Consider the following 14,923-nt stretch of genomic DNA (forward strand, 5'->3'; position numbering starts at 1 on the left):
CATGAACTTCCATTTATATTCTGTGATAAGAGATACTGTAAATGTTTAGCTCGTCTTCAAGTCAACCAAGATCTAACAAGGAATTTTTACCATCTATCTTATACTTTATATGAAAATCAAATGTAATCTTTGAATCTCCCTCCTGTCACCCAGCCAGATACACAATTCAACATCATCATTCTCAACTATATAGAAAAAGAAAACAAATCAATATGAGTTTGTTGTTTTACTGTTTAGAGATAAGATATTTTGATTTTCATATGTCATAATTGAAATCATGTGAATCTTTGAATACTTGGGCTTCAAATTCCATCTGGCTCTGTAAAATAAAAGTGCTCAAATTAGTATAGATTTCCAAAAAAGTAGACCAAAACTAATTTTCTATATGTCTCCTTAATGTTTAAGAAGAGACACAAGTAACTGAGGGAGGAAGGTACTCAAGGGCTTATTTTCACTAACATGGTACTTGGAATAAAATCATGACTGACTAAATTTTGAGCACCATGCTGGATTCTGAGATGCAAAGATGAAAAGACCATGTTCACTCAGGCCTTTAAAGTTTCTAGTCTAATAAAGGAATGGGCTGGAGGACTGGTATAAACACTGCAGGGCAGGGTAATGTGCACCACTGAGTTTTGGGATCATAAGCCAGGCCTGGGAATGGCCTGGGATGTTTCCTGGATGAGAAGCTGCATTGAAAGCCGGAATGAGAAAGGATGTGGTCCAGAAAATAAGAACATAAGAGCATTTCTAACATTCATTAACAAGGTAGTTGGGAAGAATCTAGACAGCACTAAAACTCACTGCTATTGAGTCAGTTCTGACTCAGGGCAATCCTCCGTGTATTGAAAGGAGACAGCAGGCAAAATATTACACAAAAGTTTATCGTCATAAAGAAGGTATCACTCTCTTTTCCTTTCCTTCCTTCCTTTTTTCCCTCCCACTCTCTTGCTTCTACCTTCCTTAGATGCCCTCTCCCTCACTTCAAGGTGGGAAAGATTTTAATCTGCTGAAATTTGGATATAAAGGTCTCCATAGAGAGGACAGAGTTTGAAGATGAAAGGTAGAAGTAAATTACATCTGCGGAAATGGAAAGAAATAGATCCCAGATCCTCCATCTGATTATTTTGAAAATAACTGATTCAATATTTATTGTTGCTGTTGTTTTTGTGGTGTGTGGAATAGACTGATGGATGACCCTCCAGTGGGTTTTTGGAGACTATAAATCTTGGGAGAATGTCTATCTTTTTCTTCCAGAGCAGGTGCATTAAAATAACTGCCAGTGCAACCGTTTAACTACTAGGCTACCAGAGCTCCCCTCAACATTTATTGTTGTTATTGTTATATATCTTTGAGTCAGAACCTACTCACAGCTGATCTGACCAGGGGAGTTTTAGAGGCAGTAAACTGCACAGAAGGAGACTACTCATCTTTCTCCAGCAAAGAGGATGGTGGATTCAAACTGTGAGCATTTGGGTTAGCAGTGTAACTCCTTAGCCTAAGGCACCAGAGCTCCCTCAATATTTATTGCTGTTGTTGAGTACAGCTGAGTCAGAACTGACCTATAGCTGACCCTCCAGCCACACTTCCAGAGGCTGTATATTGTTAGTGAGGAGACTCCATCTTTCTCCCATGAAGCAGCTGGTAGATTCGAACCACATACCTTTGTTTTGACAGTGTAATTCCTTACAACTATGCCACTAGAGCTCCAATATTTACTGTTATTGTTGTTATGTGCCATGAAGTCAACTATGACTCATAGTGACCCTATGAATTCTGCTTTATCATGAGCCAATCTCACTGTCTTTTAAACACCAGCCTTCATTGTCATAGTCACTGTGCCAATTCATCTCCTCCAGGCTCTTCCTCTTCTGCACTCCTCCAAGCATGATGTCCTTCTTTAAAAAGTGGTCCCTTATGACAATATGCCCAAAGTATGTAAGACAGAGCTTCATAATCCTTGCTCTAAGGAGCAACCTGGTTCCATTGTTTCCAAGAAACAGACTTATTTGTTCTCTTGGCAGCCCTTGGTTTGTTCAATACTCTCCTCTAGCACCACAACTCAAAAACATTGAGTCTTTTTCTGTCATCCTTAATCATTGTCCAGCACTCAGATACATAGCAAACAATTCAGAAGACTTGGATCAAGTGCACCCTAGTCTCTATACTGACATCATTGCTCCTTAGTACTCTGGAGAGATCCTTGACAGTAAGAATGTTGATTGTGGACCCAAGCAAAATGAAATTGTTAATTAACCTCAATCTCTTCTCCATCTATCTTGAAGCAGTCAAACTGACCTGGTGGTGAGAATCTTTGTTTTCTTGATGTTGCGTTTCAATCCATATTGAAGACTGCAGTACTTGACCTTCTGCAGCAAATGGTTCAAGCCTCTTCAGTTTCAGTGAGCAAGGTTGGTTAATCTATATAATGCAGAATGTTGAGGAGTCTTCTCCAATTTTGATGCCACATTTTTCTTCATAAAGTCTAGTTTCCTGAATGATCTGTTCTGCATATAGATTGAAAAGGTATGGAGACAGGACACATTCCTGACCTAGTCCTTTCCTCATTTTGAACCATGTCTTGTTTCCTTCCACTGTTCTGATGAATGCTACCTAGTTTAACAATAGGGTTCATTTGAGCACACTCAAGTGTTCTGAGATTCCCATTCTTCTCAAGGTCAGCCAAAATTTGTTGTGAGGCGCACAGTCAAATGCTTTCAAACAGTCAATAAAACACAAATAGACATTCTTCTGGTATTCTCTGCTTTTTGACAAAGATTCATCTGACATCAGCAATGATATTTCTAATGTCATGACCTTTTTTATACCCAGCTTGTATTTCTGGCAGTTTTCTGTTGTTGTACTGTTTCAGTAGTTTTGAATAATCTTCAGCAAGATGTTACATGTATGATATTAGTGATATTGTTTAATAATTACCACATCCTTTTGGATTACCTTTTTTCCCATTAGAATAAATATGGATCTCTTCCAGTCAGTTGGCCAGGTAGTTGCCTTCCAGATTACTTGGCACAATCTGGTGAGCACATCATGGGCTGCATTTGTTGTTGAAATATGTCAACTAATATTCCATAAATTCCTGGGACCTTATTTTTTGCCAATTCCTTCAGAGTAGCTTGAATTTCCTCCTTTATCAACATTGCTTCTTGATAATTTGCTGTTTCATGATACTGTTCTGTGTCAGCCAATTCTTTTTGATACGATGACTCTGTGTACTCCTTCCATCTTCTTTTGATGCCTCTTGAATTACTCAATATTATGTCCACAGTCTTTTTAAATACTGCAACTTGAGACTTGAATTGGTTCTTCAGTTCCTTATTTTTTGTTGTTGTAGTTAGGTCACTGTACCAAAAATTAGGCTGTTGAGTATAACCCACAGTGACCCTAAGAACAACAGATCTGAACTCTATCTTTTTCTGTGCCACTTGCTAACACACTCAAGGCCATTGAATCAGTCACTGTATCAATCCATCTGACTTAGGATCTTCCTTTCTTTTGCTGTTCCTCCACCTTTTCAAGCATGATGCCTCTCTCTAAGGATTAACCTCTCCAGCCTCTCCTAGCTATATGTCCAAAGTATATGAGGTGAAGCTTTATCATCTTTGCCTCCAAGAAACATTCTAGCTGCACTTTCTCCAAGATATATTTGGTGTTTTGTGTGTGTGTTTTTTTTCTTTTCTTTTGGCAGTCCATGGGATATTCAGTACTAGTCTCCAACATTACAGCTCAAAGATATCTATTTCTCTTCTGTCATCCTTATTTATTGTCCTTACTAGGGCAATATTCCTTACTAGGTACTTTTAAAATGTTAGATGCAGTACCTAGTAAATTAATTATGGGGGGGAAAAACCGCAGAATTCCTCACCAAATAAACATCTGAATGATTAAACAGACAATAAGCAAGTTACCAGTCTGGGCAAAGATGAATATAGTGAAGAAAATTGAAACAGGGTTAGGGTATGGAGAAAGTAGTAGTAGTTAAGAAATTCAAGATGACATAGTGAAGGGATGAAAGAAGTGATACTGAGGTTTAGGAAGACCTGAGGAAAGAATCTGAAGATTTAGAGACAACAGACTTGATAGTTTGAGAATACCATAGGAACACAATGCAGCTCCAGGGCAAGAAAGAATTGGAAATTGAGATGAGGATAAGAGGAAAACAGTCGACCTATTGACTGCACTGGAGAGCTTCAAGCAAAAGTGGGACATATTAGGACTTAGGTTTTCAAAATATACTGGATATCATGAAGAATAGCTAGGAATAGAGGTGATAAGAAATAATAAATCTGCTTATCTAGACTGTTGACTGTAGATATTGGCCAACAGATGTGTGACAAAACTCAAAATGTTTTAAAGGAGAAGCCAACAGTACTTTCAGAGAGAGAGAGAGTTAGTACTCTTTAGTTTCTGACTGAACACTTGAATGCATGGGGTGCATGTATTGAAACAGGAATGGCATAGGTAGGGGTATGCTTGGGGAAAACCAAGAGTTTGTTCAAAACATCTGGATGGAGATGAAGAGTAGGCAACTGGGGACATTGTCTAAAACCAAAACTAAGCCTTGTTGTTGAGTTGATTCTGATTCATAGTGACCCTAGAAGACAGAAAAGAACTGGCCTAGATGGTTTTCAGAATTTTAATCTTTACAGCCATACTGTCACTAATTGGAATGAGTTAAAATTGTTCAACTTTTTGGCTGAGTGCATAGCCACTATGGTAGAATTTGCACATCACCTTACTTTAACTGCTAAGACTTAAGTATTTCAATAAATTTCCATCACCTACAAGATAAAATCTAGGTTCCAAGTACCACAGAACTTACAACCTCCATGTCTATCTTTATCACTATTTTAACCCTTACTGAGAGGTCTTCCAATACAGATTCATTTATATGTAACTTCATTAATTATTTGTAAACTTATAAATGAATTCTTGAGTGGGGTGAAGCTATTAATCTACAGTCTTGCTTCTCATTTACTCATTGCCATCAGGTCAGAACTAATTCATAAATGACCCTCAGTTTTCTAAGGCTGTAAGTCACTGGGAATCAAATTCTCCCTTTTTCTCCTGTAGACTTGCTGGCGAATTAAAATCACCAGAGTGGTTCACAGGTTACAGTTGTTGTTGTTAAGTGCTGTTAAATCAAGTATGACTTATAGGGACCCTATGAACAAAATATTTAAACCCTGTGCTATAACTACTGTCATTTCTCTAATGTTCATAGAGTTTCCAAAAGCCTGTTGGTTAAGAAGTGGATGCCAACCCTGTTTCAAAGCCTGTCTTAATCTGGGAGCTCTACCAACCCTGTCCACCATGGGTAACCATTGTGGCATTTGGCAAACCAGTGGCACAACATTCAGTATCACAGAAACTCCAAGTTATCTCAGTACAGCCAACTGACAGACCACTGCTGTACCACTTAGAACAATGTTCTTCCAAAACACAATAAAATGAACAAATAGGTTTCTCACTAATGGGTTTTCCTTATTTAGAAGCAATGCATCATTCATCTATTCTGCCACTCATCAATCTGTCTTGGGTTTTTTTACCCTAGTTTATATTTTGGTCATGACTAGATTATCATTACCTTTGGATCTGGTAAACATGGTCCAAAAGCTTCCAGAAGAAGAGTCTCTTCCTTTACAGCTTGTTCATAGTCTGCAAAAGACAGCTTCCCATCGTGATCATAGTCCTGGACCGGGACAAGCTACATGCTAGTCAACATGTTAAAAAATACTTATCTGCATAAGTAAATGAACTCAAAGTAAAGTGTTAATAAAAGAAAGGCTATAGGAAAAGAAGAGGTTAAATAGTGAAAATTAGAAAAGAATTTTAACATTATAATAAAATAACACTATCAAGTCTTTTATTTCACCAAGCAGGAAAATTATAATTGTCTTAATTTTAATTTCTATTTCCATCCCAAAACTGGCCTGCCAACTTCCAAATTCATATTTACCATTTTCTTAAGTGTTATTTCAACCAGATCTTTAATTCCCTCATCAGGATCTTCTTCAGATGGCTGTTTGAGTAGGCTATTCTTCAACATGTGAAACATTTCCTCCTTTGAAATGTATCCATCACCATTCAAATCAAATACTTCAAAGCAATCTTAAAAAATATAAATTTGTTATTACTACCAAGGTAACATTTGCTCTTGATAATGCTTTCATGGCCAAAGTTTACATTGTTGATGTTTTCATCAACCCCATGGGACTTAGTGCAATCTGACTTCCATAGTAAGGGCTTCACAGAGGTTAAGAGAATTTACATACTAATCTCCACAGTATGTCTCCTTACTCTCAGCTATGAGAAAAAAAATATCACAAGACAAAGTGGACATTCCTATTTTGAAACTCAAGGGAATGAATTAGAATGATACTCTTAAACAGAATCAAGCAGAATTAAAATTCAGTAAATTAATAAATAGAGCATTTGAATTCCTAATGCCTAATTTTATAGTAAGGATTCAAATAGAACATTTCAGCAGAAATATTTAAAATTAATATTAAAAAAAATCCATATGTACATAGTTAGAATGCGAAGTATATGCCTATGCAGTAATCCTTGGCATGAATTCCTCCTCCGAATTTCTTTATTTTCCTTTAATAATTTTTTATTCATCCCTTATCATCGATGTGAATTCATTCCACAAGAGAGGTATGTAAAGGACACAGAAACAAACACACAAATTCACCTTCCTCAATGGATGATTTAACTATTTTGAGCTATGCTAACTATGATGTTAAAGTGGAATCTTACATTTTATTTTTTCTTCCAAAGACCCTCGAAGAAACAATGATAATCCATTTATCCACTCTGATATGCTGACACAGCCGTCGTTATCTTTATCAAAACCTCGGAACACTAGTAAGAGAAGAGTGCAGTGTTACACTCTTGGTGCCTTTTTATTCTTAGGAATGGACATACACTGGGACTTCGCTCTTAATATCTAGAGAAATCTCTGGATCTCAATGTTCAAAATCTTCATTAAACAAAGATGAATACCAAGGCATCATATAATAAGAAAAGTATTTTAGTTAAATATTCACATAGTATCTTCACTTCATAGTTTGTTGAATTAAAGACAATCCTGAATATTTAAGCATACTAACAATTAAAGAAAATACCTAAGTAATTAGCTACACTAATTAACATAAAATACACACTTTTGATAGGGAACACAGGTGGTCTAATGCAAAGAAGATGTGTTATAATATCGAAGGCATGTGGGTTGAGGCCATCAGCTACTTCATGAGAGAAAGATGGGCAATCTCCTTTCATGTGATTAACTGCCTCTAAAAATCCACCGGAGGATCAGCTATGGGTTGGTTCTGACTTTATGGTACACCTACGCTACCAAGGCCACCACCGCCACCACTACCACCACCACCACCACCACCACCACATACTTTTGATACTTTAGGAAAATAATGTTCTCACATAACTGATAAATTTTATATTATTTTTAATTTAAATGCTTCTTATGATGTAGAGATTTAAATGTCCCTAAAAAAATCTTTTCATTCATTATTATATTACTATTAGGTAATATATTCTGTAATGTAATAGACAACTATTACAGAATTACAACTATTTCTAAATTTTCTGATTTAAGATAAGGGAAGCCTAGCTATAAAAGTTGGCATTCCTTGTCTTAAATAAATAAACTAGAGTAGATTTTAATGCTTTCGCTATGATTTCTGCATACTAAATTGTTTCACTCAAGTGAACTTGGGAATGTTCTCATTCAAAATCTGTCCCAACTCCAATTTCTTCTCTCACTTATTGCTGCTTAGATTCTTTCTTATTGTCTTACCTCTGTCCATAATCATGTCATCTGTCATTCGAAATGTCACATGCAAGATATTCCGAAACGCATTTCTATCCAGTCCAATAACTGTACCAGGCCGTTCTGCTGCATTGCACACCAATGTATAAAAGAGATTAACTAGGCAATTCACTTCATATGTATTAACTGTGCAAGGACAGAATTGAGATAATACAAAAATCATTAAGTTTTAACTTGCATTCAATATTCAAGAGGTTCTAGACATGCTACATTAAATATGTAATTGTCATTAGAAGACTCCTGCATTGAAGTTTATGACTTAAGAGAATTGAGAATAATCAACACTATTGTTATTCTCTAAAATAAATATGAATTCTTTGTTAATAGGAGCTGAATAGTTGTGTTGGGGAAAAAATATTATCAGCCAATTTATCTAAACATTGAACATGGGTGCAGGTCTTAAGCTTCACAAGATAAATTGATGTTTGGAAACAGGAGAGAGTTTTGGCATTGTTGCCTCCTAATGGTGGTGTGATATGTGAACTGTGGTTTTGGTCTTGTTACAGAACAATAAAAATAAAAAATACACATATTTTTAAAGCATTAAAAAAAGTATGGTGATATTCTTTTTCAACATTTTTATTACAGACATGATGAGATATACAACATAACAATATGCATGCTACAATCCTTTTCTCTTGAAATAGATATCGGGGCCCTAGAATACTAGACAACAATTTTTAATTTACACCAGAAATCTGTTCTCATAGAGCTGATTCTGACTTACGGAAACTCCATGGGGCAAAACCAAACTGCCCTACACAGTTTTGCCACAATAATAAAGCTCTCCAGGCTAACCACAGAAACTCTAAGAATACATACATCTGATAGCCTTAGGAAATCCATGATGAATGTGGTGTTTTGGTTTCTAATCTTTATGGAAGCAGATTACTACACAGTTCTTTAAGGTATTGTATGGGCGCGCTGGTGGTCTAGGGGCAAGAAACTGAGCTGCAATCCCAAGGGCATGTAGTTCAAGGCCACCAGTGCTCCACAGGCGGATAGGCAATGTCCTCCTGTGCAGTTAACTGTCTCTGAAAACCTGCCAGAGGGTCAGCTATGGGTTGGTTTTGACTCAATGGTACATAAAAACAACAATGTCCTTAAAGGTTGGAGTGGCTATACCTCTTGACATTGTCATAGGAGGTGACAACAAAAATCAGATTAGGTCTCATAGTGGTGGCAGCAGTGGCAGCAATGGCAGGTAGATGCTGGGGGTGGGTGGTAACTTGTTAATTTTCTACAATCCTGACCATTGGTGACCATTGGTCAGGTTGTGGCTCCAGCCACTGGGAGAAGAGAATCTCTGTTATGGCCAACAGGAGAAGGGAAGAGCAATGGGAGATATGAGCTCTTACAAGAGTTGCAGGCTGAGTAGTGAGTGTTGAGCTGTGTCTGGACACTACACTCTTGGGTTGAAAGAGTGTTTTCCAGCTGACAAAAGGCGTTGACACCAACCCTTAACGACTTCACAGTAATTAACATATTCAGTCATGTTTTGGAAGAAGGATATTTTTATTTCAATCACAAACACGTACATACACAAGCATACACACACACACACACACACACACACACACACACACACACACACACACAAAATTTCTCAGGCATAAAACAGTTCAAAGGCTCTTGCTCCAGGGCCATTTTTAGGTTTAGGAGGAATAAATTTGCTACAAGAATAGAGAAGCGAATTGATATGAAATATGAGTGGAAAAAAAGGGAAAGTTGTATTTCAAAATAGATAAAATTCTAGTGTCCTTTTATTTTTTTAAAAAAGAATAAATTCTGTATGCATACTAAATGGCAAAACAGAGGCACTGAGCAGTATAACCTTAACACACAGTGGCTACTCTGGGCTGGCCTTGCATTTAACTTCTGGTTTGGGACCTTACAATTTAGGAGAAGCACTGAAAACCTTGGAGGAAGTGTAATTAAACGATTTTATTAAATGGTAGAAAATAGGCATAATTATAATACACTGAAAGCGATTACTGTTTAGGGAAGAACAGCTCATAAAAGGATTGGTATACTAGATCTGTGATATGTTACCATTTTCTCATCTTGCTTGACCTATATATTTAAATATAGATTGTTGTTTTAGGTAACATCCAGCCAACTACAACCCCTATTGCCCCTGTAAACAACAGATCTCACCCTGTCTTATTGTTTACCATTCTCATCTTCTCTGATATACTTGAACTCATTGGTACAGTCACTGTGTCAATCCATCTTATTGAGAGTTTTTTCTTTTTTTTACTTTTCTTTTTTTAAATTTTAATGAAAGTTTACAGAGACTCTGGATTTCCATTCTTTCATTGTTGCACACTTTCCTCCTTCCCTACCCCTCTTCCCGAGTTCACTTTTCTCTTCGAAAAGTAAAAGAAAAAAGAAAATTCTTTCACTATTATACAATCCCCATCCCACCCCCAGTATACTCCACTATGCAGCTTTCATTCTGGATTCTTGTCATGACAATAATATCTCATCATATATTCCTTCTAAACAGTTCTCTCCCTCATATGTTTCAATGCAGCATACATTATTTATTCCCTCTTACTTTCCTCCCAACTCCAGTGTTAGACCTGCTTTACAACAGTGGCTGGCACTATGCAGTTATTTGTCCTTTTGTGACTCAGATATTCCACTCAGCATAATGTCTTCCAGGGTCACCACTTTTGTAGACTATTTTATGAGTTCCTTGTATTTCAATGCAGCATAGTATTCCATTGTGTGAATAAAGCAAAGCTTCTCTAGCCATTCGTTTGTTGATGGCCACTTGAATTGTTTCCAGCTCTTTACTAATGTGAACAAAGCCACAATAAACACGGGTGTCTGTATATCTGCTTGGGTGGCAGTTATGGTTTCTTTAGGGTATACTCCTAGTAGTGGAATTGCTGGGTCAAATGGTGTTTCTATTTCCAACTTCCATAGTGGTTGTTCCATTTTACATTGCCACCAACAGTGAATAAGTGTTCCAGTTTCTCCACAAACTCACCAGCATTTGTTGTTTGCTGTTCTGTTAAATTTTGCTATTCTTAGTGGGGTGAGATGGTATCTCATAGTTGTTTTGATTTGTATTGGAAATGCATTAAGATCCACACCCTCACACCGTATACAAAAACAATCAAAGTGGATCAAAGACCTAGGACTAAAACCAAGGGCTATAAACTTCATTGGAGAAAATCTTGGAAGAACTCTAGAAGCCCTCATCCACAACATAAACAGTCTTTCAAACCTCCTGAAAAACCTACAACCAGGAGAGGGTAAAATAGGTGAATGGGACCTTCTAAGAATCAAATCCCTATGCACATCCCAAAACTTTTCCAACAGGGTAAAAGGGAATACCTCATACTGGGAAAAATATTTGGTAATGATATGTCTGATAAAGGACTTATATCTAGGATTTATAAAATACTTGAGCACAACCAAAAGATAAACAACACAATTGAAAAATGGGCACAGGATATGAACAGACACTTTACCAAATAAGACATTCAGATGGTGAACAAACACATGAAAAAATGTTTTTCTCTATTTTATTGAACTTCTTCTTTCCCAAGCATATTATTCTATGGAATCCCCTGGTCACACATTCTCAAAGAAATATGTTTGTTCTTTGGCAGTCCATTCAATACTCTTATCCAATACTGCAACTGAAAGGTTTCATTTCTTTTTCTGTCACCTTTATTCAACTTTGTTCAACTTTGAGATGCATAACAAGTAATTGAAAATAGCAAGGTTTGGATCAGAAGCACCTTGGTATTTAAACTGATATCCTTGTTCTCCAGCACATTGGAGAGGTCCTTGAAAGCAGATTTTCCTAATCACTTTTTTACTGTTGTTATGTGGGTGTTGACTGTGTATCCAAGAAAGAAGAAATCATTGACAACTTCAATCTTTTCTCGAACTATCATGATGTCATCTATTGGTCCAGGGATGAGGATTTGTGTTTTCTTGATGTTGAGATGTAATTAATATTGAAGGCTGTAGTCTTCGATATTCCTCAGAAAACATTTTCAATTTTTCTAATTTTCAGAAAGTATGGGTGGGTCATATGCATAATTCAGGTTGTTGATGGATCTTCCTCTGCAGTAGCATATTATCAAGAATTATTGGTAATGAAGGAAGAGGTTCATACTATACTGGAAAGCATTGGCAAAAATAAGTCCCCAGGAACTGATAGAATACCAGCTGATATGTTCCAACAAAAAGATGCAATCCTGGAATTACTCAATAGACTGTACCAAGAAATCTGAAAGACAGCTATCTGACCAGCTGACTGGAAGGTGTTTATATTTGTTCCCATTCAAAATAAATGTAGAGAAGGAAATTATCTAACAATATAATTACTGTCACACCCAAATAATATCTTGCTGAAGATTTTTTTAATGGCTAGAACTGCTGTTCAACAGAGAATAACTTGACCAAGAACTGCCAAATATTCAAGCTGACCTACAACCAGGGGAGAATAATATGAAGAAAAGGACCTTCTAAGAATCAAATAGTGTTGAACATAAAAAAACTTCAAAAAGAAGGAAACCAACATACAGGGAAAAAATATTTGGCGATAACTGATAAGGGACTTATATGTAAAATTTCTGTAATACTCCACACCTCAATAGGAAAATGGGAAACACTAAATCAAAAAATGGTCAAAGGATATGAACAGTTTACCAAAGAAGACATTCATACAGCAAACAAACACATGAAGAAATGTACAAAATCCCTAGCTATAAAAGAGATGCAAATCAAAACAACTATGAGATATTGTCTCACCCAAGAAACGAAAACAAAGTTCAATAGGGGAGCAAACAACAAATGAAGTTTTGGAGACTAGAACTCTAATTCACTGCAGATGGAAATGTGAAATGGTACAACCACTATGGAAGGTGGTCTGGCACTTTCTCAAAAAGTTGGAAATAGAAATACCATTTGGCCCAGCAATTCCACTACTGGCAATATATCTTAAAGAAAACAGAGCCACAACTCAAAGAGATGTATGCATACCCATGTTTGCCACATTATTCCCAAGAGCAAAGAGATGGAAGCAATCCAAGAGTCCATCAATAAACTAATTGATAAAAAACCTGGTACATCCACATAATGGAATACTAAGCAGCACTGAAAAACAATGAACTAGTAACACATTGCACATTATGGGGAACCTTGAAGGCATTATGCTAAGTAAAACATATCAGTCACAAAAGGACAAATACTGGATAACACTGACGTAATATAACAGGACAGATATGAGGTGGGAGGGGATTGTGAAAGACTGGGTAGATAATGAACAGTGCATTAAAACTGATGAGGGGAAGAACTGTCCAAAAGGAACATATGATTTTGCAGTATGGTGCACAGAGGGGCAGGAGGGAGAATATGTGCAACAATTGCTGAAAAAAGAAAAAATTGAAAAAAATTCACACGAACCAAATATGATCTTGAGTCTATCTCACCTGAATTTAAAAATCACTTTAAGAATAAGCACTGAACACCAGTGATAAGACCAGATGAGTTGTGAGACAACATCAAGAATATCCATGAAGAGAACAAAAGGTCATTACAGAGTAGAAAGAAAAGCCAAACTGTGTGTCAGAAGGGCACACTGCACACATTAAAATATAGAAAGGTATGCTTCAGCGTTGTAGCCATTCTCTATACCTACTTAATCTATATGCTGTGTTTTGAAATATTTTTTTTTAAAGAAGAAATTCAAGCTGAATTCAGAAGTGGCCACAGCACCAGGGATATCATTGTTGATGTCAGATGGATCTTGGCAGAAATCAGAGATTACCAGGAGGATTTCAATTTGGGTTTTATTGACTATGCAAAGGCATTGACTGTGTTTTAGTAGTTGTGTGCTGTTGAGTCGATAACAACTCATAGCAACCTTATGCACAATACCTCTGAACCCTGCCCTATCTTGATCCAATCTCACTGTTTCTGACATACCTGTCCACATTGCCATAGTCTCTGTGTCTATCCATCTCATCCAGGATCTTTCTCTCTTGAACTGACCGTCTACCCTTTCAAGCATGATGTCCTTCTCCAAGGAAATATGATCCTGTTAACATGTTCAAAGTATGTGGGATAAATTTTTACAATTGTTGCCTGCAAGGAACAACCCAGCTTCACTCCTTCCAGGATAGACCTGTTTTTTTTTTCCTTTTGGCAGTTCATGATACGGTCAATACTCTTCTCCAGCACCACAACTCAAAGGCATTGGTTGGATCTTCTTCTGTCATCCTTAGTCACTGTCCAGCACTCATATGCAGAGCAAGAAGTTGAGATTTGAAACACGTGAACTTTAGTCTCTAGACTGTTATCATTGGTCCTCAGCACTCCAGAGATGTCTCTGACAGCAGACTTTACCAAAGTAACTCATCTTTTGATTTCATAACTGCGGTACCATGAGTGTTGATTGTGGATCTGAGAAAGATTGTTAACAACCTAATCTCTTCTCCATCTATTAGTAAGAATCTTACATTAGTAAGAATATTAGATCTTACATTAGTAAGAATATTTGTTTTCTTTATGTTGAGATGCAAACCATTTTGAAGACTGCAGTCCTTGACCTTCTGTAGCAAACTCTTCAAGTCCTTGTCAGTTTTGGCAAGCAAGTTTGTGTCATTTGTATACTGCAAGTTTTGTTGATGAGACTTTCTCCAATCTTGATGCCATATTCTTCTTCATAGAGTGTGGCCTCTGAAATCACCTATTCCATATATAGATTGCAAAGGATCTGGAGAAAGGACATATCCTTGAAGCCCTTCTTTCTTGATTTTTACATATTTAGTGTTCTCTCACCCCTGGACCAATCGGTAGCATCAGGATGGATGGTGAAGAGATTGAGATTGTTCACAGCTTCAATTTGCTCCGCTCCACGGTCAACACTCTTGGCACCAGTAGCCAGGAAAAAAAACAACAACGTACTGCGATGGGGAAGTCTGCGGTTAGGGACTTCTCTAAAGTACTCAAGAGCAACGGTGTCTCTCTGGAGACTAAGGTGAGCCTGATACAGGCCACGGTCTTTGCAATCACTTGTTATGC

General features: G+C 37.0%; 1 protein-coding gene across 1 annotated transcript in view; it reads right to left on the bottom strand.

The window, feature by feature from the left end:
- Positions 1–242: 242 nt before the first annotated feature.
- LOC102846385 (EF-hand calcium-binding domain-containing protein 1-like) overlaps positions 243–14,923 on the bottom strand; it is a 30,533-nt gene continuing 15,852 nt past the window's right edge. The window contains exons 2-5 of the mRNA XM_006902348.1: positions 6,781–6,885; positions 5,978–6,129; positions 5,606–5,710; positions 243–319 (exon numbers count right to left, since the gene is read on the bottom strand). Coding sequence (XP_006902410.1) covers positions 257–319; positions 5,606–5,710; positions 5,978–6,129; positions 6,781–6,885 — 425 coding nt within the window. The 3' untranslated portion in view covers positions 243–256. The remainder of the gene's footprint in view (positions 320–5,605; positions 5,711–5,977; positions 6,130–6,780; positions 6,886–14,923) is intronic.

This window comes from Elephantulus edwardii, unplaced genomic scaffold (assembly GCF_000299155.1).
Source record: "Elephantulus edwardii isolate Elephantulus edwardi_28Jun2011 unplaced genomic scaffold, EleEdw1.0 scaffold00394, whole genome shotgun sequence".
In the NCBI taxonomy this organism is placed as follows: domain Eukaryota; kingdom Metazoa; phylum Chordata; class Mammalia; order Macroscelidea; family Macroscelididae; genus Elephantulus; species Elephantulus edwardii.